At 46.9% G+C, this 26,579-nt stretch overlaps 1 protein-coding gene across 5 annotated transcripts in view; it reads left to right on the forward strand.

Annotated features, from left to right (window-relative positions):
- arhgap10 (Rho GTPase activating protein 10) overlaps window positions 1-26,579 on the forward strand; it is a 305,162-nt gene that overhangs the window by 262,721 nt on the left and 15,862 nt on the right. For all 5 annotated transcript variants that reach the window (XM_041193989.1, XM_041193998.1, XM_041193964.1 and 2 more), the window contains one exon: window positions 13,762-13,930. In XM_041193989.1, the coding sequence (XP_041049923.1) occupies window positions 13,762-13,930 (169 nt within the window). The remainder of the gene's footprint in view (window positions 1-13,761; window positions 13,931-26,579) is intronic.

Raw genomic sequence — 26,579 nt, forward strand, 5'->3', positions numbered from 1 at the left:
GCAGGAAGGATATGAAGGGCCATAGCTGGTGGGTAGAAGGGCATGGGGTGGCATGAATTGGCCTAGGGTGTGTGTGGGGAGGTGAGGGAGTGAGAGGGGCAAGGACTAGCAGGCTTCCTTTGTTTTGCTGTTATTATTATGGTTGGGACGAAGCGCCAGAGCAGCGAGATGGACTTTTTAAACAAGCTAACTTTGACCCCGGCAGCCCCTGAACTCATTGGTGGCAGGCCTGACGACCATTATCAGACTCACACTCACACTCACACACACAGGCACACAGACAGACACGCACACACAGACACAGACACCCCCAAAGCCAGAAGCCCCGAAACAGAAATGCCGTCTTTGTGGACACTTTCTCCCGAGGCGGGAGCGCCAAGCCAGGAAATGTTCTGAATCTTGCTACCTGCTTCGAGGATGAAAATCCAGCCCCATATCAAATTCTTAGTGAGAACCTGACGCTGCAAATTGATTTGTACATTCTGGTATCCAAGGCACTGGTTCAGAAGTAGTTCCAGTGTGTGCCATATTGCAGTTATTTCCCACAGCTCACTGGAACCTGTTTAGTATGATCCTTGCCAACCGGTGACAGATTAATTACAGAATATTTTTGAGAAGCAAATTTGAAGATTCTTGACTGACTTGCTTCTTTTGTTTCAACTCAGTGAGGCAAAACTGTTTATCAAAGGTACTGTCAATAGGCAGTGTAGTGTTATGATCTTTAAACCATCAAGTAAGTCCCTGAGGAGGATGCATCTTAAATCTACTTTTGGAGCTATCACTTTTGATATTCATTTACACTTCCATTTATAAATAAATAAATTTATTTATAAATTTGATTTCTTATATCCTCAGGGTATCTTAAATTGCTTTACAGCCACTGAATTACTTCTGAATTGCAGTCACTGTTTATTATTACTTCATTCTCAAGATATGGGAATCACTAGCAAGGCCGTATTTACTGCTGATCCCTAGTTGATGGCAGTTCAACTTCTTGAACCACTGCAGTCCTGTGATATTTTTTGTAGATACAACATAATTGCTTGTTAGGCCACTTCAAAGGGCAGTTAATAGTCAACCGCATTGATGTAGGACTGGATTCACCTTTGTTGACCAGTTCTCAGTAAGAATGGCAGGTTTCTTTACCTAAAGCACATTAATGAACCAGTTATGTTTTTAGAAAAACTTAAGCGTCACCTATATTGACACCAGTGTTTTGTTTCCAGACTTTTTAGAGAATTTGAATTCATTTAACTGCCATGATGTGAATTCAATCTGATTCTCTGGATTATTAGTCCAGACCTCTGGACACTAGTCCGCTAATATAACCGCTACACCATTGTGCCCCATTATATAATAAAACACTGCAGCCAAATGTGTACACAACCAAGGCCTGCATGAGCAGCAATAAGGTGAATCAGTTTTGGTGTTGCTGCCTCATACATGGGTATTTATGGGTTGTTGGGCAAGCGCAGTGGGCGGACCTGGGACCGGCCAGGAAATGGGCCGCCAACCGCAATTGGCCCCCGACCATGATTTCACACTGGCTGGCCAATTAATGGCCATCCAGCATAAAAGGCACATTAAAAGCTTGGTGCTGCCGGGGTGGGAAGAGAGCGAGCGCTGACGTCAGCACGGACACGGGGGAGCGCTTAATGAAAGCTCCCTGAAGGCAGAGAGCTGCTTCAGGGATCTGAAGAATTTTAAAAACAAAAATAAAGATTGCGAAATTCTGAAAAGAATGTCCCCATATCGGACTCCCTCACCTAAACATATAGATAATAAAAATTCTGTCAAAACATTTTAATATTTAAAATTAATATTGGAAACCTCATCCCATCTATGGATGAGGTTTCCTCAAAAATCCAAAGGCCACCTGGCAGACTTGGCCGTCCGCCACCCATAAGGTTGTACAGGCAGCGAAAAATCACTCAATACATTATTGGCGATAACAGGCCTCTTAATTGTTGGCGGGTGGATGTACTGCCAACTCTCGCACACGCCTGCTGACCGAAATATCGCACAAGTGTGCAATGACATCAGGATGCACACCCACCGGTGGGACGTAAAATTCTGCCCTATGTCTACTTGAGCAGGCATATGGAACGTCAGGATAATGTTTCATATGAAGGTCGCACCTAAAGTAAGGCAGCAATCCTTTCATACTGACCTGAGATAGTGGAAATTTAGAAAGGAGAGGAATGATGGGTGCTGGGCCTTTTTGTGAGCGAGATCTCTGGCTGTAATATTCTTGATTAATTTGAAGGTTGCTGTGAAAACTGAACCCTCAGAGAAAGAGTTGGTAATCCATTGAAATCGATAACACCATGAAGTAAGTAGCTGTCAACGAAGAGGTGGTGCTTCGAACTCATAGGCACAACAATTTTTGTTTATTATCCAGTTATGGGGCATATCCACTGGTATAATCTCAACAATTATAAAGATTGTAGGTGGTGCTTATTTGTCTAACCCCAAACTCTCTCCCAAGCTTTTCACACTTGTACTTGCAACAAAAACTTCACATATCCCTAAAACCAAAGTGTTTTTGATAGGACTTTTTAAAATACAGTACAGATCTCTTAATGGAAACAGCCTAGTCATGAACAAAGTGTTCCTTGTAGAATCTCATTTCTATTCAGTAAATATTCTCCAAGGAATGAATGCTGGAGTAATTGTTCTTTCTGAATTAATTAGCATGGTTCCCATTAATTGATCATGTGTCGATTATCCCTGTGAATAGAATAAATCATGTGGCTCTTCTGATAGCTCAGATAGTTAAAGCAGTTAGTAGCTGACTCATACAGGTTACAAAAATCTAGGTTTATCTCTTAACCCATGATCAGTTTGTTGTTTGTAACCAGTGTAGCAGGATGGGTAAAATGCAAAATACTGCTAATGGTGGAAATCTGAAGCAAAAAAACCAGAAAATGCTGGCAATGCAGACATGTTATAATTTGTGTTTGCAAGGGTTAACACCAAAAACATTAATTTCTAACATTTTCTGTTTTTGTAGCAATAAGAGTTTTACAATTAGCCTCAGTCCCCTGAGTTTGGGAGGGAAAATCAGTCAAGGACTCTGCTAAATCCAGTAACCCTACTAGAAATGTGAATACATATAGGTAGGCTGAAGACAGGATCATGTTTGACTTTGTTGTTCTCTGTTAAAATAACCTGAGAATGCTCACTATCTAACCTCAGAGATCAGTTAGACATTTCAGCATACTTGTTGCCCATAGACCCAGGGATTGATGCTTTCAGAGGTTGAGAGAGAAATTTGGCAGGAAAAGAAGGGAAAAATAAAATTCTAGATGGCACTAATGTTATGCATCTCTACTGAAATGAATAGATATTCATTAACTGTCCTTAATTGGAATCTGAATTGATTGGTGCCCAGTAATTTTTTAAGTGTGAGTCTATATGTATTTAATGATTTGTAGAACACAAACTAAATAAGGAGTGTTAATATAAATTTGTCACGATGACAGGAAACTGAGGCTGAGTGAGAGCGACCTACAACATCAGCTAACCACAGACATATTGATCTATCTAAAGAAGACTTTTTAAAAAAAATCAAAAGACATTGATCACAAAATGGCTCCCATGAGTCACTTGATGGCTGTTACTGTAAAGTTGAGTATTTCTCTGGAAAGCCTATATGAATTGCACTGCAGACCTGTCATGCAGTAGCTCACACCTGTGGAGAGTGGTGGCAAGGTCCACTTTGAACAGGGACACTCTTGAAAGGAAAGGCATTAAAGATGCAAAGTGCTGAACTTTGATCAGATACTCATCAGACATTCAAAATCTCTGGGGAGGTCAAAATAACTCACATCTCCTGTTGATCTATATCTTGAAATGTGTCAAAAGTTTCAGAGATACAAAGATCAAAAAATGGGATTATTTGGTCTACACCAATGAATGCAAGTCATGCTAATTGAAATCCCTTCCAGGAATATACCGACGGGAGTTTAAAAACTAGTTCTGCAAAGCAGAATGAGAAATAACAAGCAGGAGGAGAAAGAAACACGACCGTCATCTTAAAAACACTGCTGGAAAAGAGCAGGAGATCTCTCTCCCTCTCCCTCGGTCAGTCTCTCTCTCTCTCTCTCTCGGTCGGTCGGTCTCTCTCTCCCTCTCCCTCTCGGCCAGTCTCTCTCTCCCTCTCGGCCGGTCTCTCTCTCCCTCTCCCTCTCGGCCGGTCTCTCTCTCCCTCTCCCTCTTGGCCGGTCTCTCTCTCCCTCTCCCTCTCCCTCTCGGCCGGTCTCTCTCCCCCTCTCCCTCTCGGCCGGTCTCTCCCTCCCTCTCGGCCGGTCTCTCCCTCCCTCTCGGCCGGTCTCTCCCTCCCTCTCGGCCGGTCCCTCCCTCCCTCTCGGCCGGTCCCTCCCTCCCTCTCGGCCGGTCCCTCCCTCCCTCTCGGCCGGTCCCTCCCTCCCTCTCGGCCGGTCCCTCCCTCCCTCTCGGCCGGTCCCTCCCTCCCTCTCGGCCGGTCCCTCCCTCCCTCTCGGCCGGTCCCTCCCTCCCTCTCGGCCGGTCCCTCCCTCCCTCTCGGCCGGTCTCTCCCTCCCTCTCGGCCGGTCTCTCCCTCCCTCTCGGCCGGTCTCTCCCTCCCTCTCGGCCGGTCTCTCCCTCCCTCTCGGCCGGTCTCTCCCTCCCTCTCGGCCGGTCTCTCCCTCCCTCTCGGCCGGTCTCTCCCTCCCTCTCGGCCGGTCTCTCCCTCCCTCTCGGCCGGTCTCTCCCTCCCTCTCGGCCGGTCTCTCCCTCCCTCTCGGCCGGTCTCTCCCTCCCTCTCGGCCGGTCTCTCCCTCCCTCTCGGCCGGTCTCTCCCTCCCTCTTCTTCTCGGCCGGTCTCTCCCTCCCTCCCTCTTCTTCTCGGCCGGTCTCTCCCTCCCTCCCTCTTCTTCTCGGCCGGTCTCTCCCTCCCTCCCTCTTCTTCTCGGCCGGTCTCTCCCTCCCTCCCTCTTCTTCTCGGCAGGTCTCTCCCTCCCTCCCTCTTCTTCTCGGCCGGTCTCTCCCTCCCTCCCTCTTCTTCTCGGCCGGTCTCTCCCTCCCTCCCTCTTCTTCTCGGCCGGTCTCTCCCTCCCTCCCTCTTCTTCTCGGCCGGTCTCTCCCTCCCTCCCTCTTCTTCTCGGCCGGTCTCTCCCTCCCTCCCTCTTCTTCTCGGCCGGTCTCTCCCTCCCTCCCTCTTCTTCTCGGCCGGTCTCTCCCTCCCTCCCTCTTCTTCTCGGCCGGTCTCTCCCTCCCTCCCTCTTCTTCTCGGCCGGTCTCTCCCTCCCTCCCTCTTCTCCTCGGCCGGTCTCTCCCTCCCTCCCTCTTCTCCTCGGCCGGTCTCTCCCTCCCTCCCTCCCTCTTCTCGGCCGGTCTCTCCCTCCCTCCCTCTTCTCGGCCGGTCTCCCTCTCCCTCTCGGCCGGTCTCTCTCTCTCCCTCTCCCTCTCGGCCGGTCTCTCTCTCTCTCCCTCTCCCTCTCGGCCGGTCTCTCCCTCCCTCCCTCTTCTCGGCCGGTCTCCCTCTCCCTCTCGGCCGGTCTCTCTCTCTCCCTCTCCCTCTCGGCCGGTCTCTCTCTCTCCCTCTCCCTCTCGGCCGGTCTCTCTCTCTCCCTCTCCCTCTCGGCCGGTCTCTCTCTCTCCCTCTCCCTCTCGGCTGGTCTCTCTCTCTCCCTCTCCCTCTCGGCCGGTCTCTCTCTCTCCCTCTCCCTCTCGGCCGGTCTCTCTCTCTCCCTCTTCTTCTCGGCCGGTCTCTCTCTCCCTCTTCTCGGCCGGTCTCTCTCTCCCTCTTCTTCTCGGCCGGTCTCTCTCTCTTCTTCTCAGCCGGTCTCTCTCTCTTCTTCTCGGCCGGTCTCTCTCTCCCTCTCAGCCGGTCTCTCTCTCCCTCTCGGCCGGTCTGCCTCTCCCTCTCGGCCGGTCTCTCTCTCTCCCTCTCGGCCGATCTCTCTCTCTCCCTCTCCCTCTCGGCCAGTCTCTCTCTCTCCCTCTCGGCCGGTCTCTCTCTCTCCCTCTCGGCCGGTCTCTCTCTCTCCCTCTCGGCCGGTCTCTCTCTTTCCCTCTCGGCCAGTCTCTCTCTTTCCCTCTCGGCCAGTCTCTCTCTCCCTCTTCTTCTCGGCCGGTCTCTCTCTCTCCCTCTCGGCCGGTCTCTCTCTCTCCCTCTCGGCCGGTCTCTCTCTCTCCCTCTCGGCCGGTCTCTCTCTCCCTCTCGGCCGGTCTCTCTCTCCCTCTTCTCGGCCGGTCTCTCTCTCCCTCTTCTTCTCGGCCGGTCTCTCTCTCTTCTCAGCCGGTCTCTCTCTCCCTCTCGGCCGGTCTCTCTCTCCCTCTTCTCGGCCGGTCTCTCTCTCCCTCTTCTTCTCGGCCGGTCTCTCTCTCTTCTTCTCAGCCGGTCTCTCTCTCTTCTTCTCGGCCGGTCTCTCTCTCCCTCTCAGCCGGTCTCTCTCTCCCTCTCGGCCGGTCTCTCTCTCCCTCTCGGCCGGTCTCTCTCTCCCTCTCGGCCGGTCTGCCTCTCCCTCTCGGCCGGTCTCTCTCTCTCTCCCTCTCGGCCGGTCTCTCTCTCTCCCTCTCGGCCGGTCTCTCTCTCTCCCTCTCCCTCTCGGCCGGTCTCTCTCTCTCCCTCTCGGCCGGTCTCTCTCTCTCCCTCTCGGCCGGTCTCTCTCTCTCCCTCTCGGCCGGTCTCTCTCTCTCCCTCTCGGCCGGTCTCTCTCTCTCCCTCTCGGCCGGTCTCTCTCTCTCCCTCTCCCTCTCGGCCGGTCTCTCTCTCTCCCTCTCCCTCTCGGCCGGTCTCTCTCTCTCCCTCTCGGCCGGTCTCTCTCTCCCTCTCGGCCGGTCTCTCTCTCCCTCTCGGCCGGTCTCTCTCTCCCTCTCGGCCGGTCTCTCTCTCCCTCTCGGCCGGTCTCTCTCTCCCTCTCGGCCGGTCTCTCTCTCCCTCTCGGCCGGTCTCTCTCTCCCTCTCGGCCGGTCTCTCTCTCCCTCTCGGCCGGTCTCTCTCTCCCTCTCGGCCGGTCTCTCTCTCTCCCTCTCGGCCGGTCTCTCTCTCTCCCTCTCGGCCGGTCTCTCTCTCCCTCTCGGCCGGTCTCTCTCTCCCTCTCGGCCGGTCTCTCTCTCCCTCTCGGCCGGTCTCTCTCTCCCTCTCGGCCGGTCTCTCTCTCCCTCTCGGCCGGTCTCTCTCTCCCTCTCGGCCGGTCTCTCTCTCCCTCTCGGCCGGTCTCTCTCTCCCTCTCGGCCGGTCTCTCTCTCCCTCTCGGCCGGTCTCTCTCTCCCTCTCGGCCGGTCTCTCTCTCCCTCTCGGCCGGTCTCTCTCTCCCTCTCGGCCGGTCTCTCTCTCCCTCTCGGCCGGTCTCTCTCTCCCTCTCGGCCGGTCTCTCTCTCCCTCTCGGCCGGTCTCTCTCTCCCTCTCGGCCGGTCTCTCTCTCCCTCTCGGCCGGTCTCTCTCTCCCTCTCGGCCGGTCTCTCTCTCCCTCTCGGCCGGTCTCTCTCTCCCTCTCGGCCGGTCTCTCTCTCCCTCTCGGCCGGTCTCTCTCTCCCTCTCGGCCGGTCTCTCTCTCCCTCTCGGCCGGTCTCTCTCTCCCTCTCGGCCGGTCTCTCTCTCCCTCTCGGCCGGTCTCTCTCTCCCTCTCGGCCGGTCTCTCTCTCCCTCTCGGCCGGTCTCTCTCTCCCTCTCGGCCGGTCTCTCTCTCCCTCTCGGCCGGTCTCTCTCTCCCTCTCGGCCGGTCTCTCTCTCCCTCTCGGCCGGTCTCTCTCTCCCTCTCGGCCGGTCTCTCTCTCCCTCTCGGCCGGTCTCTCTCTCCCTCTCGGCCGGTCTCTCTCTCCCTCTCGGCCGGTCTCTCTCTCCCTCTCGGCCGGTCTCTCTCTCCCTCTCGGCCGGTCTCTGCCTCTCCCTCTCCCTCCCTCTCCCTCTCGGCCGGTCTCTCTCTCCCTCTCGGCCGGTCTCTCTCTCCCTCTCGGCCGGTCTCTCTCTCCCTCTCGGCCGGTCTCTCTCTCCCTCTCGGCCGGTCTCTCTCTCCCTCTCGGCCGGTCTCTCTCTCCCTCTCGGCCGGTCTCTCTCTCCCTCTCGGCCGGTCCTCTCTCTCCCTCTCGGCCGGTCTCTCTCTCCCTCTCGGCCGGTCTCTCTCTCCCTCTCGGCCGGTCTCTCTCTCCCTCTCGGCCGGTCTCTCTCTCCCTCTCGGCCGGTCTCTCTCTCCCTCTCGGCCGGTCTCTGCCTCTCCCTCTCCCTCCCTCTCCCTCTCGGCCGGTCTCTCTCTCCCTCTCTCTCTCCCTCTCCCTCTCGGCCGGTCTCTCTCTCCCTCTCTCTCTCCCTCTCCCTCTCGGCCGGTCTCTCTCTCCCTCTCTCTCTCCCTCTCCCTCTCGGCCGGTCTCTCTCTCCCTCTCCCTCTCGGCCGGTCTCTCTCTCCCTCTCCCTCTCGGCCGGTCTCTCTCTCCCTCTCCCTCTCGGCCGGTCTCTCTCTCTCTCCCTCTCCCTCTCGGCCGGTCTCTCTCTCCCTCTCCCTCTTGGCCAGTCTCTCTCTCCCTCTCCCTCTCGGCCAGTCTCTCTCTCCCTCTCCCTCTCGGCCAGTCTCTCTCTCCCTCTCCCTCTTGGCCAGTCTCTCTCTCCCTCTCTCTCTCGGCCGGTCTCTCTCTCTCTCTCTCTCTCTCTCTCTCTCTCCCTCTGTCTCTTTCCCTCTCCCTCTCCCTCTCGGCCGGTGTATCCTTTCTATCCATTTATTATTTGAATTTGTTTATACTTATGAGACAATATTTTGAAATCTTGAAGTTCTGACCACTATCAATATTGAAAGTTCAGTTAAACCTCCTGTTTAGATTCTTGGATGGCCTGTAGTACTTCAAAGTATTTGTTATTCTTTAACCATAAGTTATAGTTGCTGCAGTGCACAACTCTGCCTTAAGGGTGCGTAAATGAGTAGGAACTCATGAGTGGGAACCCACAGTAACTCTGCACCTGAATTCAAATGGTGTAGAATATAAGTAGATTCAAATTGCATGTTTATTAAAATCATATTGTTTTGTGTTGAAGTAAAGAATACACACTGATTCTCACTGAAAGCATTTCACCGGACTATAAGGATTGATCAATTTTATTTCACTATCTGTTCCTTTTCTCTTGCCCTTTTTCTAACTTTCCCCATTTCGCCATATCTCTCTTCCCCTTACGTAAAAATGTTAAAAGTTCATTTGCAAAAGTAAAGTATTTTAAAATACACTTGAAAAATGGGAAAAGCAGAGTAGCGCAGATGCTGGAAATCTGAATTAAAGTCAGAAAATGCTGGAAACACTCAGCAGGTCGGGCAGCATCTGTGGCAGAAAATGATCGTTGAATCTGGATGCTAGTGGGGTGGAAGGTGAGGGCAAGAGGTAGGTCTTATTGTAGTTCTGGGAGGGAGGCAACAGGGTGAGAGTAGAAGTGCGGGAAATGTGATGGACACGGTCGTGGGCCCTGTCAGTCATGGTGGGAGGGGAAATCTTCAGTTGAGGAGAAAGGATGAGATCTTATAAGTGCTTGTATGGAAGGCTGCATCATCAGAACAAATGCAATGGGGATGGAGGAGTCTGGAGGATGGAATGAAATCCTTACAGGGTGTGAGGAAGTGTAGCTAGCCTAGGAAGCTGTGGGAGCCTGGGCTTATAATGAATATTAGTTGATAGCCTATCACCAGAAGTGGAGAGAGAGAAGTTAAGGAAAGAGTGAGAGATTGGACCATTTGAAACTGAGAAAAGGGTGGAAATTGAAAGCAGAGTTGATGAGGTTTTCCAGTTTGCGGTGAGAGAGGGACATGTAACTGACAGTTGTTAACATACCAAAAAAAGAGTTGTGTGAGGGGGCCCCCGAGTAGGACTGGAATGAGAAATGTTCAACGTATCCTACATAAAAAAAAACTAAAAGTACCTATAGCAACAGCTTTTATTTGGAGAAAGTGAGATGAGTTAAAAGCAAAGTTGTTCAATGTCCCACCCACCCCTTCCTCAACTTTTCCCAGTTCTGATGAAAGGTCCTTGACTTGAAACACTGACTGTTTCTCTCTCCAAGTGCTGCCTTACCTATTTCCAGCATTTTATGTTTTTTCTCTTGAAAAATGGGCTTTGTTCCAAGATTTTGTAACAGTTGCGATTTCCTTTGGGCCTGTTTTTTTCCTTCGCTCCTGAAGGCATTGAGTTTTATTTGTGGTGTAGACACTAGCTGCCCTCAACTGCCTCATCGAACTGGCCATTGTGGATTGAGAAAAAGGACTGAATTTAAATGAAACCATCCAGCTTGCTTAAGTGAGGGGTGGGGAGGGGAGAACTGGCAGCAAGTCTCAAACCCTGTTTTTCTATTGGCAACATTTATTGTAGCTGTTTAACTCAGCTACAATGTTAACATCCCGTGTCAGGGTTTCCTGACCAATTACTGTATGGGCCTGCTGATGACCCACATCTGTCTAAGGAAAGGTTTTTAGTGATGAGTGGTTCCGTTGCATATCTATTGATGAATATACAGCAACCAGAAGAATGGAATCAGAATGTGGAAAGGCTGCCTCCCAGTTCAGATTCTTCCCTGGAGGTCATGATGTGGACTGTAAAATGAGCAAAGGGTGTTAATAAGATGGAGGGATTTTGACTGGGAATGATTTGTGTTTGGGTTGGGGGAAGTGGGTGTTGAGGCAGTGGGTTCAGCATTAGTGTGTCATAAGGCTTCACACACTTGGGTTATCTGAACTGCCCCTGAATGAGTCAGTTGAGGCCTTCTCTGGCAGCCAGGTGAGCAGCCCAGACTCCTTGGGCTCCTCCTCATCCTGTTGCTCCTCTGAGGAAGCAGAGAGGTTCTTGCCTTTCTCCTCCTGCTTATCCAGTTCTTTCTGCTGTGTTATGTTGTGCAAGGTGTAGCAGACCACTGCCATTCTGAACAACCATGCTGATATATGTGAAGGGTGCTCCCAGATTTGTCTAGACATCTGAATCACACCTTCAACAACCCAATCACTTGCTCAATAATCGCCCATGTGATCAAATGGCTCCAGTTGTACATTTCCTCTGCATCAGTGTAGGATTCCTCATAGGTGTCATCAGCCAAGAGTAGCCCTCATCTCCAAGGAGCCACCTGCTGACTCTGCTTTGAGGTGTAAAAACCTCTGGGAGATGTGACTGGAGCAAAATGAAGACATCATAGCAGCAACAAGGATATCTTGCATAGACATGCATGAAAACCTTCCAGTGCTCACATACAAACTGACGGAGTGGAATCCCTTTTGATTGATGAAGACTTCTGGTTGATGTGAGGGTGGCTTTATTGCCACATATTTGCAGTTGATGATTCCCTGGACCTCCTGGGAATCCAGCCACTACAGCAAATGTGAGATCCCTGTTGTTCTCACTGACTTTATCAGTGTCAAAGTGGACACAGGTGGTGGCTCTGGCAAGCATGGTATCGTCACCTGGGGCATACACTTGCAGCAGCAGATTGTGAAACCCTGCAGATGTCACCAGCAGATCCCTGGAAGGAGCCACAGGTGAAGAAATTTAGAGCTGTGTGACCTTGACGACCACTGGCAATGCGTGGCCCTCTTGGAAGGAGGTCATTTTCCAGGAGGCTGCAGGTGTCAGCAGTGGCGTGCTGCAAGAGTCTCCTGAAGTACGGGTTGCTCCATCATGCAAACTAGCTGATTCTCTGGACACCCTGTGTTAGGATATCACCTCTTTTGAGCTGGAGCTTTGTGCACCTTCCCCCTTTTCTGTGGAGCAACGTGTGGCTGAGGAGAAGGCAGCTGCTGCTGATGCTGCACCTGCTGGTGTTCTTGATGCTTCTTCTCTTGTTCCTCATCAGAAGAATAAGGCTGAACTGCATGAACTGCTCCCATGTTGCAGTGAAGGTGAACAGCAGCGGAGTGCAATTCAAGGTGAGTAAAGACCAGTATAGCAGAGAAAACTTCCAAAGTGTTGGAAATCACCTGTAAAACAGTGAAAGCACAATCTCAGGAGAAGTCCTGTAAGCAAAGCCCTTTCACCTAGGCAAACAAACTGTTGTGCTATTCCATTATTTAGAGGTTTTCTAGCCTGTTAATTTCACATAACCATCAATTCCCATTCTACTCGCTTACTTTTTTAAAAAAAGTAATTTTCAGTCATTTCAAAGCCAGGTATTCACAGTAAAGGTCTGAACATCCTTTTAAAATGCTAATTTTTGGTGATCTTTTCAGCTGTATTAATAAAGATGTACCAGATTACCATTCTTAAATATATCAAGGAATACTTCTTAATGGAAAGAAAATAAAAGAAACAGCTAGAATCTGTTAACCTGCCCAATTGTACAGGTGCATGGAAGATTTTAGATTTATGATTTCCGAATGAATTTTAACAGAAACTTGAAGCCTAACCTAACTAGTGTAATTGTAAACGTTGTTTGGCCACAATTTCTTGATTTTGCCCAAACTCACCTCAATGAATTTTACAAAGAACTCAGTGTGAGAAGCTTTGAAGCATCAAGTGATTCTAGTTCTGCTAAAAACTGACATACAACCTTGATTACAAAAAAATTATATGCAGTGAAAATGGAGGCATAAACAAGCATGGTGCTGACGTATGGACTGAGGAGGTGTTGCTGAACTTGTTTGCCAAGTACCTATATGACGACATGTATAATTGCGGAGACATCTATCACACACTATCTGATCAGATCTATGCAAAGAAACTGAGATGAGTGGTGGCAAATTGAGAATAGAACACCTTACATTGTTGCTGTGTGCTATATTCTCACTTCACCCTATCTCTGTAACCTCTTCCAGCCCTACAACCCTCCAATATCTCTGCATTCCTCCAATTTTAGTCTCTTGAAAATTCTTGATTTCCTTCACTCCAATGTTGGGTGGTTGTGCTTTCTCCTGCCTAGGCCCTAGGCTCTAGAATTCCCTCCTTTAAACCTCTGTACCACTATCTCCTATAATTCCATAAAACCTATGTAAGTAACCAAACTTTTGGTCACCTGTCCTGATATGTGACTTGGTGTCAAATATTTTCCTACATTAAAATCACAATATAAATGCAAGTTGTTGTTTGCACCACATGGGTTTGCACAGTGTGAAACCTCGTAATCGAAAAAAAAGAAAAGCCTCGTTACTTTAAAAAAAATTCCAACTGACTAGCACATGCTAAGATGATGCATACGATTTTCAGAAAATGTTGGGGGTCTTTCAGTGCCAGGATGAGAAAGAAATCAACAGTGTAGGTGTTTTTGACAAATAATGTCACTTGCTATGATGTGACTCTTAATCTTTCGCACGTTTAGGGTACAATTTTTGCCAACTTTTTTAAGAAGTTGGAGTGTATTCATCTTTGAAAGACTGTCGTACAAGTTAACATGTTATCTTATATTCATTGTTGTTGCAAGTGAGTTAGAAAAACCAAGGCTGTGAACCAGACCAGCCTTAATTTTTGTTGTTTCTCACTTTATAAAAATTCCCTTTTAATCTCAATTTGCACGGGTAGGCTGAGTAGAATTCCATGAATATTTTCTTGCAAATTGTTCAAACAATATCCATACACTCAGTTAAATTTTGATGTGCTGTTGTCAGTATTTTGTACTATGATTTGTAACTTAATGAAAACATATATGTTTTATGGGATCAGTAGTGGTCAGGAGAATTGGGTAGTAATTTGTGACATTATTTAAAAATAGTCCATTTTTATTGCAGTTTAGTTTTTAAGAAATGTATTCAGATACATTTATTTTCCTTCTTTTCCTATGGCATTCAGCTGTACTTATGCAATAATGTGCAATGCATTGTTTCTTTCATGGAGTTATTTTCATTTTAGCTGAGAATCCTAACAGTGGCGTCGATAATACTCCAAGTGGAAGCATGGAATCCATTTCTTCCCACTCCTCGGTAACAACAACATCCTCCAACTCCAACAGCCCCCCAGAACAAGCCAGGAATCGTGTCCATCCTGGCAACATAGATGCCGCTGATTGCACATCTTCTCCGTAAGTTTGATTCTCAATTTATCAAATGAGAACTTGGTGAAATTCTTTGCATGACCTGATATGGTTCTTTTTATACCCTTCTCAGATCCTAATCAACTCTCTGCTGATTGCTCTTGAGCCAGAACTGGTCCATTGGGTTGGTTCTTAAGATTGAGTAACTGTCTTAATGTGACTGTGTATGCAAATTTTTTTATTCATTCGTGGTATGTGGGTGTTGCTGACTAGGCCAGCATTTATTGCCCTTGAGAGGGTGGTGATGAGCTGGCTTCTTGAACTGCTGCAGGTCCTGTGGTGTAGGTACACCCACAGTACTATTAGGGAGGGAGTTTCAGGATCTTGACCCAGCGACGGTGAAGCAAAGGATAATGAGTAGCTTGGAGGGGAACTTGTAGATGGTGCTGTTCCCATGTATCTGCTACCCTTGTCCTTCTAGATGGTAGCAGTCGTGGGTTTGGAAGGTGCTGCCTAAGGAGCCTTGGTGAGTTCCTGCAGTGCACCTTGTAGATGGTATACACTGCTGCTACTGTGTGTCGGTGGTGGAGGGAGTGAATGTTTGTGGATAGAGTGCCAATCAAGTGGGCTGTATTATCCTGGATGGTGTCAAGCTTCTTGAGTGTTGTTGGAGCTGCACTCATCCAGGCAAGTGGAGAGTATTCCATCACACTCCTGACTTGTGTCTTGTAGATGGTGGACAGGCTTTGGGGAGTCAGGAGGTGAGTTACCTTTCTTTCATTCTCAAGATTATGAATAATGCTGAAATGTGTACCCTCAGTGAAATATGAAAATTCTATTTGGAGCATAACCAATTAAACTTTCAGAAATGCTCAGTAGTTTAAAAATGCACAATTTTTTTTTAATATCCCCTTTTATGTAGCATTCCCTTTCAACAGCAGCATGGGTGGTTACCATATATTTTAACCTGGTTTCCTTGGCTGACAGGCAAACACTCGTGGAATATGATTTTTCTCATTGCCTCCATTCCTAACTATTACTCTGGCTAACAAGCAGAACTCACATGCAATGGAGTACACCGTTTTGGGACATGATCATTGTTGGCATAAGCTGCCAGTCTGCCCGTGTCAGCCAGCAATCTGCTTTCAGCATTTCATCTTAGTGGACTGGGTACCAACATAACTATTGAAGTACTTCCAATAGAAGTAATATCATAGATTTGTAAGCGAAATTGAAACTGATGAGATTGAAGAGACAGTGGCAACTTTGATACAAGATTGCTTTCTGCCCCTTACCCAGAGTAGATGGTAACAGACTGTTTTTCGGACTGGAGGGTGACATAGGTTGGCCCCCCAGGTGCTGGTATGAGGACCACTGTTCTTTTTGAGGTATTAATGATCTGAACCTGGGTATGCAGGGCATAATTTCAAAGTTTGAAGATGAAACAATATTTAGAAATGTAGAAGGAAATAGACTGGTGAAGTGGGGAGACAATAATGAAATGTAATGCAGAGATATGTGAAGTCATATATTTTGGTAAGAATGGGGAGAGACAGTATGAATTAAATTGTACAATTTTAAAGAGGCTGCAGGAACAGAGACTTCCTAGAGGTATATATGTACAAAAATCTTTGAAAGCGGCAGGACAAGTAAGAGTCATCGAGGTCTATTGTACAGAAAAAGACCCTTCAGTGCATCGCGTCTTAGCTGGTCAAACAAGTTCCTAACTATCCTAATCCCATTTTCCAGCACTAGGCCCATAGCCTTGTATGCCATGGCATTGCAAGCGCACATCCAAATACTTCTTAAATGTTATGAAGGTTTCTACCTCTACCACCCTTTCAGGCAGTGAGTTTCAGATTCCCACCACCCTCTGGGTGCAATAATTCTTCCTCATATCCCCTCTTAACCTCCTGCCCCTTACCTTAAATCTATGCCCCTTGGTTATTGATCCCTCTACCAAGGGGAAAAGTTCCTTCCTGTCTACCCTGTCTGTGCCCCTCATAATTTTATACACCTCAATCATGTTCCCCCTCAATCTCCTCTGCTCCAAGGAAAACAACCCCAGTCTATCCAATCTCACCTCATAACTAAAACTCTCCATCCCAGGCAACATCCTAATAAATCTCCTCTGCACTCCTCTCTAGTGCAATCACATCCTTCCTATAATGCAGATTTCAGAACTGCATGCAATACTCTAGCTGTGGCCTAACCAGCGTTTTATACAGTTCCAGCATAACTTCCCTGCTCTTATATTCTGTGCCTCGGCTAATAAAGGCAAGTATCCCATATGCCGCCTTAACCACCTTATCTACTTGTCCCACTACCTTAATGTGTTTACATGCACAACAAGATCCCTCTGATCCTTGGCACTTCCCAGGGTCTTACCATTCATCGTGTATTCCCATGCCTTGTTTGTCCTGCCCAAGTGCATCACCTCACACTTTTCTGCGTTAAATTCCATTTGCCACTGATCAACCCATCTGACCAGCCCATCTATATTTTCCTGTAATCTAAGGCTATCCTCCTCACTATTTACCATCCCACCAGTTTTTGTGACAACTGCAAACTTACGGATGAAACCTCCTACATTCAAGTCTAAATAATTTATATATACCGCAAACAGCAAGGGATCCAACACCGGTCCTGTGGAACCCCACTGGACACAGGTATCCAGTTACAAAAACATCCCTCAACCATCACCCTCTGCTTCCTGCCACTCAGCCAATTCTGGATCCAATTTGCCAACTTGCCTTGGATCCCATGGGCTCTTACCTTCATTATCAGTCTCCCATGTGGGACCTTATCAGAAGCCTTGCTGAAGTCCAAGTAGATTACGTCAAATGCATTGCCCTCATCTAGACACCTGGTCACCTCTTCGAAAAATTCAATCAAATTGGTCAGACATGACCTCCCCTTAACAAAACCATGCTGACTGTCCTTGATTAATCCCTGCCTCTCCAAGTGTAGATTAATTCTTTCCCTCAAGAATTGCTTCCAATAGTTTCCCCACCACTGAGGTTAGACTGACTGGCCTGTAGTTCCCTGGTTTATCCCTTCCTCCCTTCTTGAATAATGGTACCACATTGGCTGTCCTCCAGTCCTCTGGCACCTCTCCTGTGGTCAGAGAAGTATTGAAAATTACTGCCAGCGCCCCTGCTATCTCCTCCCTTGCCTCACTTAACAGCCTGGGATACATTTCATCCAGGCCTGGAGATTTATCTACTTTTAAGCCTACCAGACCACTTAAAACCTCCTCCCTTTCTGTGTTAATTTATTTAATTATATCACAGTCCTTCTGCCTGATTTCCATACCCACGTCATCCCCCTCACTTGTGAACATTGACACAAAGTATTCATTTAGAACCCTACCTATGTCTTCCGGCTCCACACACACATTACCACTATGGTCCTTAATGGGCCCTACTCTTTCCCTAGTTATCCTCTTACTCTTAATGAACTTGTAAAATAACTTTGGATTTTCCTTTATTTTACCTGCCAATGTTTTTTCATGCCCCTTTTTTGCTCTCCTAATTTCCTTTTTAAGTTCCCCTCTACACATTCTATACTCCTCCAGGGCTTCTGCTGTTTTGAGCCCTTGGTATCGGCCATATGCTTCCCTTTTTCTCTTTATCCAATCCTGTATATCCCTTGACATCCAGGGTTCCCTGGATTTGTTGGTCTTTACTGGAATATGTTGGCTCTGTACTCTCCCTTTTTCCTTCTTGAATGAGTCCCACTGCTCTGACGCAGATTTACCTAAAAGTAGGTAAAAGTAGGACTGCTCCCAGTCCACAAGGCCAAATCATATCTGATCTTATTAAAATCGGCCTTCCCCTAATTTAGAACTCTGATTTCTGGCCCATTCTTGCCCTTTTCCGTAACAACCTTGGATCTAACGGAGCTATGATCACTATCTGCAACATGCTCCCCCACTGATACCTCTACTACTTGCCTGGCTTCATTCCCTAAAATTAAGTCCAGGACTACCCCTTCTCTTGTAGGACATACTGGCTTAAAAAGCTCTCCTGGATGCATTTTAGGAATTCCGCTCCCTCTAAACCTATCACACTATGACTAACCCAGTTAATGTTGGGGAAGTTGAAATCCCCCACTATTACTACGCTATTATTTTTGCACTTCTCTGAAATTTGCCTACATATCTGCTCTGGGTTGAGAAGGCTGTTTTAAAAAAAAACGGAACCTTTGACTTTATCGAGGTATAATAGTACAAAAGCAATAAAGCTATATTAAACCTTTATAAATCATTGGTTAGGCTCCATTTTAGTATAATTGCCAGTTCTGGTCACCACATTTTAGGGAGGACAACAAGGCTTTAGAGAAGCTGTAAAAGAAATTCACTAGAATGGTACCAGGGAGATGGGACTTGAAACTAGAGAAACTCGGGTTGCTCTTCTTAAAGCAGAGAAGGCAAAGAACAAATTTAACAAAGGTGTTCAAAATCATGAATGGGTTTGACAGATTACATAAGGAGAAACTGCTTACTGGGGCAGAAGAGTCGGTAACCACAGGATGCAGTTATAAGATGATTGGCGAAAGAACCAGAGGCGACATGAGGAAAAGCTTTTTTTCATTCAACATGTTATTATGATCTGGGATGCTTTGCCTGAAATGGTGGTGGGAGCAAATTCAATAATAACTTGCAAAAGGGAATTGGAAAATAGGTGAAGGGAAAAAAGATTGCACGAGTATGGCGAAGGAGCCTTGCCAGTGACACTCACATCCCAAGAGCAGTGGAATGGGACTAACTCTTTCACAGGCATGTAAGGTCAAATGGCTGCCTTCTGTGCTGTATCATTCTATGATTCTACAGTACAAAATGCATGAAATTCATGTTCAGGAAAATTTTGTTGCTTCTGACAATGGGAAGATTAGGCAATTTTAGGTTTAATGGTAATGCAATTGTGGTATACACCACACTAAATAATGTGGTGTACAATCATTTTAGCATTTGGAAATCTCTTTCTAATTGTGGTAAACAATAGACACAGTTATCAACACTCTGAAAGCAGTCATGTCAGAAACCACATTACAGGCAAACTAGTTAAAATAAAAACAGCAAGGGCTGGAAAAACTCAGGAGGTCTGGCAGCATCTGTGGAGAGAGAAACAGAGTTAATGTTTCGAGTCCAACTTGACTTTTCTTTGGAACTCTGGAGTTCGTTATTGCTTAAGTCTTTGTGGTGCAGAATGTTTGAGTTGAGTTATCTCATGCATGTGGTGAGTGGAATTCAAAGAATTTTCTCCCTTTTCTGTCTTTTCTGTCTGCACCCAACAATGGGTAGATTCAAAAAGGTTTAGAAGGATAGCTAGATGGCGTTACTGTTCCTACATATATCTTGGGGGCTGTTTGTTGTATGACAAAAGGCAAATCCAGATCACTTCCTTACCTGTTGAGTTAGGGAATTGTGCAAGGCGTATAAAAACTTTAATGAAGAAGGAAAGGGCAGAGAATTTGAAAGTTGTTTTTGGTATAGACATATTGTAGTTAACTACTTTGATTCTTCACAGGTGAAGATCATGGGAAGGCTTGTCTCTACGGTAATTAAAAACAGGCAACACTAGAAATATTCAATGGGTCAGGCAGCATCTGTGGAGAGCAACAGTTAACATTTCAGGTCAATAATCTTTCATCATAACTGAGAAAAAAATTTATGAAGTTTTATCTGTGGTCTAACCAGAACTTTACAGTGTAGCACATTTAGTTCTAGTCACCACATTTTAGGAAGAATGTGAAGGTCCTTGAGGGAGGGAAAGGTAGATTATCAGAATGGTTCCAAAGACGAGGGGTTTTAGCTACATGGTTAAATTGGAGAAGCTGGGGTTGTTCTTGGAGCAGTGGAAATTGAGAGGCGCTTTGATTGAGTTGTACAAGATTATGACGGGTGTGGATAAGGTAAACAAAAAACATGGTTCCCAATTGCTGATGGTACAAGGATTATAGGATATCAATTTACGGCTTTGGGCAAGAGATGTGGGGGGAATGTGAGGAAGAACTTTTTATTTATGCAGCCAGTGGTAATGAGTTGGAACTTGCTGCCCACAAGGGTGATGGAAGCAGAAACGATTAATAATTTCAAAAGGAAATTGAATGAGCACTCGAAGGAAACAAATATGCAGGGCTACAGGGATAGAGCAGGTGAGTGGGACCGACTGGATTGTACCATGGCAAGCTGGCATTGACTTAATAGGCCAAATGGTCTCCTGTGATGTAAATGACTCCATGGAACTAAACTAGAAATATAATAAGTTTTCAGCAAGTGATAGGGAGGAGGGTGGAAGGAAGAACAAAAGGGATGATCTGTGATAGAGTGGAGGGCAGGACAGATTAAATGACAAAAAGTTTCACAGTACAGGAGAGGCGATGGCATAGTAGTATTGTTGCTGGACTAGTAATCCAGAGACCCAGAGTAATGCTCTGGAGACCCGGGTTTGAATCCCACCATGGCAGATGGTGGAACTTAAATTCAGTAAAAATCTGGAACTAGAAGTCTAATAATGAACCATTATTGATTGTTGTAAAAGCCGAACCAGTTCACTAATGTCCGTTCGACAGATTTCCTTCCTTGATTTGGCCTACATGTGACTCCAGACCCACAGCAATGTGGTTGACTCTTAAATGTCCTCTGAAATAGCCTAGCAAGCCACTCAGTTGTAACAAACAGTTACAGTTGCTACAAAGTCACAAAAAAGGAATGAAACCGGATGGACCGCCCAGCATTGACCTGGGCACCGGAAATGACAAAGGCAACCACAGCTTTGCAAAGTCCTCCTTACTAACATCTGGAGGCTAGTGCCAAAATTGGGAGAGCTGTCTCACAGACTAGTCAAGCAACTGCCTGACATAATCATCCTCATGGAATCGTACCTTACGGATAATGTCCCAGCATCACCATCCCAGCAGTGGTGGCAGCACAGTGGTATACCGTCGGGAGGGAATTGCCCTGGGAGTCCTCAACATAGACTCCAGATCCCATGAAGTCTCATGGCATCAGGTCAAACATGGGCAAGGAAACCTTCTGCTGATTACCACATACTGCCCTCCCTCAGCTAATGAACACCAGTTGGAAGAAACACTGAGGATGGCAAGGGCGCAGAATGTACTCTGGGTGGGGGACTTCAATGTCCAACACCAAGTGTGGCTTGGTAGCACCGCTACTGACTGAGCTGGCCGAGTCCTAAATGACATATATGCTAAACTAGGTCAGCGGCAGGTGGGGAGGAAACCAACAAGAGGAAAAAACATACTTGACCTCATCCTCACCAACCTGCCTGCCGTAGATGCATCTGTCCATGACAGTATTGGTAGGAGTGACCACTGCACAGTCATTGTGGAGACGAAGTCCCGCCTTCACGTTGAGGATATCGTGTTGTGTGGCACTACCACTGTGCTAAATGGGATAGATTTCGAACAGATCTAGCAACTCAAGACTGGACATCCATGAGGCGCTGTGGGCCATCAGCAGGAGCAGAATTGTACTCAAACACAATTTGTAACCTCCTAGCTTGGCATATGCCCCACTTTACAATTACCATCAAGCCAGGGGATCAACCCTGGTTCAGCGAAGAGTTCAGGAGGGCATGCCAGGAGCAGCACCAAGCATACCTAAAAATGAGGTGTCAACCTGGTAAAGCTATAACACAGGACGACTTGCCTGCCAAACAGCGTAAGCAGCAAGTAATAGACAGAGCTAAGAGATTCCACAACCAATGGAGCAGATCTAAGCTCTGCAATCCTGCCACATCCAGCCGTGACTGGTGGTGGACAATTAAACAACTCACTGGAGGAGGAGGCCCCTCAAATATCCCCATCCTCAATGATGGAGGAGCCCAGCACATCAGTGCAAAAGATAATTCTGAAGTATTTACAACAACCTTGAGCCAGAAGTGCCGAGTGGATGGTCCATTTCGGCCTCCTCCAGAGCTCCCCAGCATCGCAGATACCAGTCTACAGCCAGTTCAAATCACTCCACGCGATATCAAGAAACTGCTGAAGGCACTGGATACTGCAAAGGCTATGGGCCCTGACAATATTCCGGCCTTAGTACTGAAGATTTGTGCTCCAGAACTTGCCGCACCCTTAGCCAAGCTGTTCCAGTAAAGCTACAACACTGGCATCTACCCGGCTACGTGGAAAATTGTCCAGGTATGTCCTGTACGCAAAAAGCAGGACAAATCCATCCCGGCCAATTACCGCTCCATCAGTCTACTCTCCGTCATCAGTAAAGTTATGGAAGGGGTCATCAACAGTGTTATCAAGCAGCACTTGCTTAGCAGTAACCTGCTCACGGACACCCAGTTTGGATTCCGCCAGGGCCACTCAGCTCCTGACCTCATTACAGCCTTGGTTCCAGGAGTTCCTCAGGGTAGTGTCCTCGGCCCAACCATATTCAGATGCCTCATCAATGACCTTTCTTCTATTAATAGGTCAGAAGTGGGGATGTTCATTGATAGTTGCACAATGTTCAGCATTATTCTCGATTCCTTAGATACTGAAGCAGTCCATGTCCAAATGCAGCAAGACCTGGACAATATCCAGGCTTGTGCTGACAAGTGGCAAATAACATTCGTGTCACACAAGTGTCAGGCAATGACCATCTCCAACAAGAGAGAATCCAACCATCGCCCCTTGATGCTCAATGGCATTACCATCATTGAATCCCTCACTATCAACATCCTGTGGGGGGTTACCATTGACCAGAAACTGAACTGGACTAGCCACATAAATACAGTGGCCACAACAACTGGTCAGAGGCTAAGAATCGTGCGATGAGTAACTCACCACCTGACTCTCCAAAGCCTGTCCACCGTTTACAAGGCACAAGTCAGGAATGTGATGGAATACTCCCCACTTGCCTGCGTGAGTGCAGGTCCCACAACACTGAAGAAGCTGGATACCGTCCAAGACAAAGAAGCCTGCTTGATTGGCACCACCTCCACAAACATTCACTCCCTCCGCCACCAATGCACAGTAGCAGCAATGTGTACCATCTACAAGATGCACTGCAGGAATTCACCAAGGCTCCTTAGACAGCACCTTCCAAACCCACGACAACTACCATCTAGAAGGACAAGGGCAGGAGATAGATGGGAACACCACCACTTGGAAGTTCCCTTCCAAGTCACTTACCATCCTGACTTGGAAATATATCACCGTTCCTTTGCTGTCGCTGGGTCAATATCCTGGAACTCCCTCCCTAACAGCACTGGGTGTACCTACACCACATGGACTGCAGCGGTTCAAGAAGGCAGCTCACCACCTCTGAAGGGCCATTGGGAAGGGCAATAAATGCTGGCCCAGCCAACGAATCCTACATCCTGTGAATGAAAAAAAAATCCAAAGGGTACAGGACGTCCTTGTTTAACATTACTCCATTTAACATTGTTTTGTTTTAACATCAGTAAGTTAATGGGGCCTGATATCTTGTTGAACATCATGAGATTTATTTTAACATAGTTCCCCGCCTTGAGCTGATTGGTGCCATTTGGAGTGGCCTCTCCCCACTCCCAGAGCTCCTTAATATTGGCTGGGCCACCTGAAGGTATTAAGCAAAGTTAAAGCACTTCTGCAAAGAGTTTGCCTTTGGTGGGCAGGGAGAGGTGCATTGCAGATGGTACCTGCCCACAAGTTGATCTGTATATTTTGTCCAGTCCTCCTGATTTAAAAACCAAAGAGTAGAGCTTGGTGTGGAGGATAACCTGATGAGTTGGCAGAAGGATAACTTTCCTTTTCTCTCCAAACTCCCCTCCCTCCACTGAAAATGAGCACTGCTTTTTTTCGACGGAGAAAGTTTGCAATATCACCACTATTTACAATAGGGTTTCGTATTTGTTCCTCAGGGTTTATTAGTGCAGACACTAAAATTATAAACTTGTAGCTCCTGACATAGGCACTACACCACATTATCATTGTGACATCACACCTTAAAAAGATGGTGCATTGTGTTGTTACATAGCCACACTGTACCATAGAATGGACAGATATATGTTTCAGGCCTTCTTGCTGAAGTTAAGCTGCTTCATACTCCAAAATATCCAGATCTGTCAGTGGGTTCTTCACAATTTTTCAGTAGGTTTCCCGGTAACCTTGAAAAAACTTAGCAGGTCTGGCAGCATCGGCGGAGAAGAAAAGAGTTGACGTTTCGAGTCCTCATGACCCTTCGACAGAACTTGAGTTCGAGTCCAAGAAAGAGTTGAAATATAAGCTGGTTTAAGGTGGGGGGGTTGGAGGGGGAGAGAGAGAGAGAAGTGGAGGGGGGGGTGTGGTTGTAGGGACAAACAAGCAGTGATAGAAGCAGATCATCAAAAGATTTCAACAACAATAGAACAAAAGAACACATAAGTGTTAAAGTTGGTGATATTATCTAAACGAATGTGATAATTAAGAATGGATGGTAGGGCACTCAAGGTATAGCTCTAGTGGGGGTGGGGAGAGCATAAAAGATTTTAAGATATTTAAAAATAATGGAAATAGGTGGGAAAAGAAAAATCTATATAATTTATTGGAAAAAACAAAGGAAGGGGGAAACAGAAAGGGGGTGGGGATGGGGGAGGGAGCTCATGACCTAAAGTTGTTGAATTCAATATTCAGTCCGGAAGGCTGTAAAGTGCCTAGTCAGAAGATGAGGTGTTGTTCCTCCAGTTTGCGTTGGGCTTCACTGGAACAATGCAGCAAGCCAAGGACAGACATGTGGGCAAGAGAGCAGGGTGGAGTGTTAAAATGGCAAGCGACAGGGAGGTTTGGGTCATTCTTGCGGACAGACCGCAGGTGTTCTGCAAAGCGGTTGCCCAGTTTACGTTTGGTCTCTCCATCCTCTACATTGGAGAGACCAAATGTAAACTGGGCGACCGCTTTGCAGAACACCTGCGGTCTGTCCGCAAGAATGACCCAAACCTCCCTGTCGCTTGCCATTTTAACATTCCACCCTGCTCTCTTGCCCACATGTCTGTCCTTGGCTTGCTGCATTGTTCCAGTGAAGCCCAACGCAAACTGGAGGAACAACACCTCATCTTCCGACTAGGCACTTTACAGCCTTCCGGACTGAATATTGAATTCAACAACTTTAGGTCTTGAGCTCCCTCCCCCATCCCCACCCCCTTTCTGTTTCCCCCTTCCTTTTGTTTTTTCCAATAAATTATATAGATTTTTCTTTTCCCACCTATTTCCATTATTTTTAAATATCTTAAAATCTTTTACGCTCTCCCCACCCCCACTAGAGCTATACCTTGAGTGCCCTACCATCCATTCTTAGTTAGCACATTTGTTTAGATAATATCACCAACTTTAACACCTATGTGTTCTATTGTTGTTGAAATCTTTTGATGATCTGCTTCTATCACTGCTTGTTTGTCCCTACAACCACACCCCCCCTCCACTTCTCTCTCTCTCTCCCCCTCCAACCCCCCCACACACCTTAAACCAGCTTATATTTCAACTCTTTCTTGGACTCGAACTCAAGTTCTGTCGAAGGGTCATGAGGACTCAAAACGTCAACTCTTTTCTTCTCCACCGATGCTGCCAGACCTGCTGAGTTTTTCTAGGTAATTCTGGTTTTGTTTTGGATTTCCAGAATCCGCAGTTTTTTTGTTTTTATTCCCGGTAACCTTGTTGAATGGGAAACCAAGTGAGGAGCAGATGGCAGAGGATGGGGGAGTAATTGGTGTGTAAAAAGTGTAACTTTGCTGCTGAAAACAAAGATATGAGTGGGTGTATTTTCAATTAACTATTGGTGCCGTCATAATCAGCATTATTTGCCTGGATCATTAATGAGTTATGGAGCATTTTCCAATTATTTTTGTGGAAGTGCCTCAAGAATATGATGTTGAAAGCTTTTGAAACATCTTATTTCAATGATATGTTCTTGCTGCTTTGTTGATATTTCTCCTGCTCGAGCTCTTGCAGCAGTGCTTATGTGGGGGAGTTTGTGCACACAGCAGTCTCCACAGAATAACTTCTGCTTTCTGTGACACTGGCATAATCTTGCCAGTTTTGCAAAAATGTCTAATTTCATGATTCATTTGGTTTAGGAGTATAACGTTTAGTTTAGGGATTGATATTTTTAAACATAAGGTAATGAAAGCATCTGGTTTGAGAAGCTGGTAAACAGACCCTGGCCAGGAATTTTTGACCCCGGCGTGGCATGTGTCCCCGCAGTGGATGCTGCAAGCCATTTAAATCTCCATTCAGTTTGTCAAGATCATAATATCCTGCTGGGCTGAGGGGCCGTAAAATCCTAGTCCTTGAGTATTTACAATTCAGAAGGTGGTCCACGGTTAGGTCAGAGTTGGAAGTGTGAAACCACTAAACAATGAGTTCTCTCTTTCTGACTATCATGGTGGAGACAGGATGCCTACAGTTGTCTCAATAAGGGGCTTAAATTATTCATATGGTTTCCCAGATCAAAGAAAGTTTTGGAAACAACTGGTAAACGAGGGAAGGTCATAAAGTATTCATATACTTTTCAGATCAAAGGAGAGGTTTCAGAATTGGCGATAATTAGTTTGAATCTCCAATTTGGGACACCCCAGGTATGCCAAGTTGCCATGGAGATAGGTTACTGGGAGGTTTTTTTGGGGTTTAGGGTTTATCTATGCGTTTTCTCACAGAAGCAGGCAGTTGGAAACTAGAAGCAGCCTTGAGGTGAGCATAGAGAGAGAATCTGCCAGAGGCTGTAGAC

The sequence above is a fragment of the Carcharodon carcharias genome, chromosome 1, assembly GCF_017639515.1.
Source record: "Carcharodon carcharias isolate sCarCar2 chromosome 1, sCarCar2.pri, whole genome shotgun sequence".
NCBI classification, from domain to species: domain Eukaryota; kingdom Metazoa; phylum Chordata; class Chondrichthyes; order Lamniformes; family Lamnidae; genus Carcharodon; species Carcharodon carcharias.